The following is a 2815-nucleotide window of genomic DNA, read 5'->3' as shown; positions in this document are numbered from 1 at the left end:
AACAGTGTCGTGTCATTTTAACCGTAAAAGAAAATGGAAAAATGACTGTAAATGAAATTATCGAATGCAATGGCCTTTAGTAATTATTGGAATAGCTGTGATCTGATGGTTTTTGTTTTTTTTAAATGGATAAAATGTTGTCTTTTGTAAACATTCACAATCAATAGTTCTGTTTGGAGCACTGCTGGTCTGAGAGTACATGGACACCAGTCTGTTTCTGCACACAGGACAAATGGAATATTTAAGGACCAAGACGGTGTACTTCACTGAGGTACACATCAATAACCCGCCTGTCCTCCTCCCACCGTCCTGACTGATGACATGTAACAGGCGAGAGGAGCCTCGGACCCCTCAGGCTCAGAATATTTGTCAATATTCCTTCGATCATGAGTCTGTCTCTATGACTTGTTCATCATGGCGTTTCTGTATATTTTCTTTAAAAAAAAAAGACATATTTTCAAAATATATCCACGTTCAGTCTTTCATTTCAGTAAAAAATAAATTAGGTAGTGAAAACAGCCTTTTTCTCACGCTGTCCTAACCGAGCCGTTATTGCTCGCCAGTCTCCTGAAGCCGTGGTCGTTCTTCTCCAGCCACAGCTCGGCCAGCTGCTGCGTGGAGCCGTGCGACGAGGCTTTGGAGCCCAGGCACATCTTATATTGCTTTGCCTCCAGGTTGGGGTCACATATGACCGGGTGGTGGACGTGCACTATCCCCGTGTCTGTGCTTCTGAACAACTTAATCCCTGACTGGACAAATTTATTAAAAAGGTCCACGTCCTCCAGCCCCCACCCCTGTATCGAGGTGTCGAAGCCTCCGGCCCGGAGCAAGTCTCCCTTGTAGACGCAGACGATCCCGAAGCCGTAGTTCCTCCACAGACCCGTCTTGGAGGTGAAGACGTAGTGGTTGTTGCTGGGGACCTTCCCAGCGTACACCACCTTGGGGTCGTACTGGCTGAATATGATGGGGAAGTAGGTTTGCTCTCCGAGAGCCGTGTTGCTCCGACATCGCTTGAGGAAGTCGCTGGTGAAGAGCAGATCCACGTCGCAGTAGAAGAGCAACGAATCGTTGGTGAAGTGCAAGGAGCCCACTTCCAGAGCCAGAGCCCTGGAGAAGGAGCCGGCGACTGGTTTGATCTCCATCTCGGCCCGCGGATACTTCATGTGATACTCCCGCATCAGCTCCACCTGCTTGACCCGTTCCGTGTTGTTGTCCGTGCTGAAGAGCAGGATCAGCAGCTTCACGTTCTGGTTCGGGATCAGACACACTCGTTCAAAGTTGGCCATGAAGCGCACGAAGATGTCGTAGCGTCCCGACAGAGGAACCAAGATGTTGACTTTCTTCTCTTTGGGCTCCCTCTGGTCCTGACCGGAGGTGGCGAGCTTGAAGGGCACCAGCATTTTGAGTGAGTTGGACAGAAATGAGAGGGAGTCCGAGTCCTTGTTGATGTGGCTGGCCAGAGCTTGGGCGTCCATCTCGCCCTCCTCTCTGAACTGGATCTGGCTGAAGGTCTGCTGCAGGTAGGCGTGCCTCCTCACGGGAACCGTCATGGTCTTCCCTTTGTGCTTCTTGTACAGCAGCAGCAGATCCAGGACGTACTCCGCTCCGTATAATGGATTCACTCTCCGGTAGCCGTACTGGATTTCTTTAAAATCAATCACCCGCCCTCGTGTTTTTGCATTGGCGTTGATCATCTCCATCACCTGCATGATGATGTCGTCCAGGGCTTGCCTCTGAGAGGAGTCCATCCCGCGGCGGGGCGGCTGACCATCAGACGATGAGAACAGGTACTTACCCGTCAGAAACTCCCACTCCAGGACCTCCTCTCTCTGTCGCGGGTGGAAGCGCATAAATGAAGGCGGCATGCCGAGCTGGAGGTCCTCTCGGCTTGGCTCGGCCGCTCCGTAGCGCCCCATCTGAACGATCTCGCGGTGGAGCTGGATGGTTCGGTGGCGCAGGTCTGCGATCTTGCGGCTGAGCATGTAGCTGTGTAGGCGGTACTGGTACGGAGGATTCTTGTTGGGGTGGAGGGTGATGGCTCGATGGATCTTGCTGTTGTGGAGATCTCGGATGTAGCCCTTCTTGTTCGGTTCGTAGTTCTCGTAGAAGAGCTGCTGCATCTGTGGAGACAGGAAATGGATCGTGTTAGTGCCGCTAAGGTCACTGAAAGCTGTTACACATGTTCATTCACATGGAAAACATCACTTTTGTCATGTCTGCCCCTAAAAACAGTTTACTGTGACATGACAAATAACGGAGGAGGTAAAACCAGCAATTTTGGTTCTCAGCTACAGTCAGACTCGTGATGCTGCGAGGACATGATGAGCACCTCACTGTAAGTACCAGTCTGTTGAGCAACAGGGCTTCAATAAACATTTAGTGTTTTAAAATAATAATAATCATAAAGTGTTTTTCCTTTCTTTTTTAAAAAAATAATGTCTTTATTTGTGGTTTTATATTACATATATATAAAATAGTCTTAGCAGCAAATATGGTGTTCCATAAAATGAAAAGGCAACAACAACAAACAAACAAAAAAAAAACAAAGACAAAAATAGCAACAAAAAATAAAAACCACAAAAAAATTAAGGCAGAGGTGAAAACAGATGCTGTTACAATAATTACAATGTACATGAATCTTCGAAGATATAAAAAGAATAGATACATTTAAAAAAATCCCTAATACAATAGATAAATAAAATTAAAAACTAAAAACACAATAAAAATTTAAAGCAGAGGTGAAAAACAGATGTTGTTACAGTAATTACAATATACAGGAATCTCAAAGGTTACAACACTTTATGTTCTTATTTTC

General features: G+C 46.7%; 1 protein-coding gene across 1 annotated transcript; it reads right to left on the bottom strand.

Annotated features, from left to right (window-relative positions):
- Positions 1 to 31: 31 nt before the first annotated feature.
- On the bottom strand, positions 32 to 2121 carry LOC121963611 (chondroitin sulfate synthase 1-like). Its single transcript, XM_042513891.1, has one exon. The coding sequence runs from the start codon at positions 2118 to 2120 to the stop codon at positions 528 to 530; it is 1593 nt and encodes a 530-aa protein (XP_042369825.1). The 5' UTR covers position 2121; the 3' UTR covers positions 32 to 527.
- Positions 2122 to 2815: the final 694 nt, after the last annotated feature.

This window comes from Plectropomus leopardus, unplaced genomic scaffold, assembly GCF_008729295.1.
Source record: "Plectropomus leopardus isolate mb unplaced genomic scaffold, YSFRI_Pleo_2.0 unplaced_scaffold11880, whole genome shotgun sequence".
NCBI classification, from domain to species: Eukaryota; Metazoa; Chordata; class Actinopteri; order Perciformes; family Serranidae; genus Plectropomus; species Plectropomus leopardus.
This window is presented reverse-complemented; position numbering and strand designations above follow the sequence as displayed.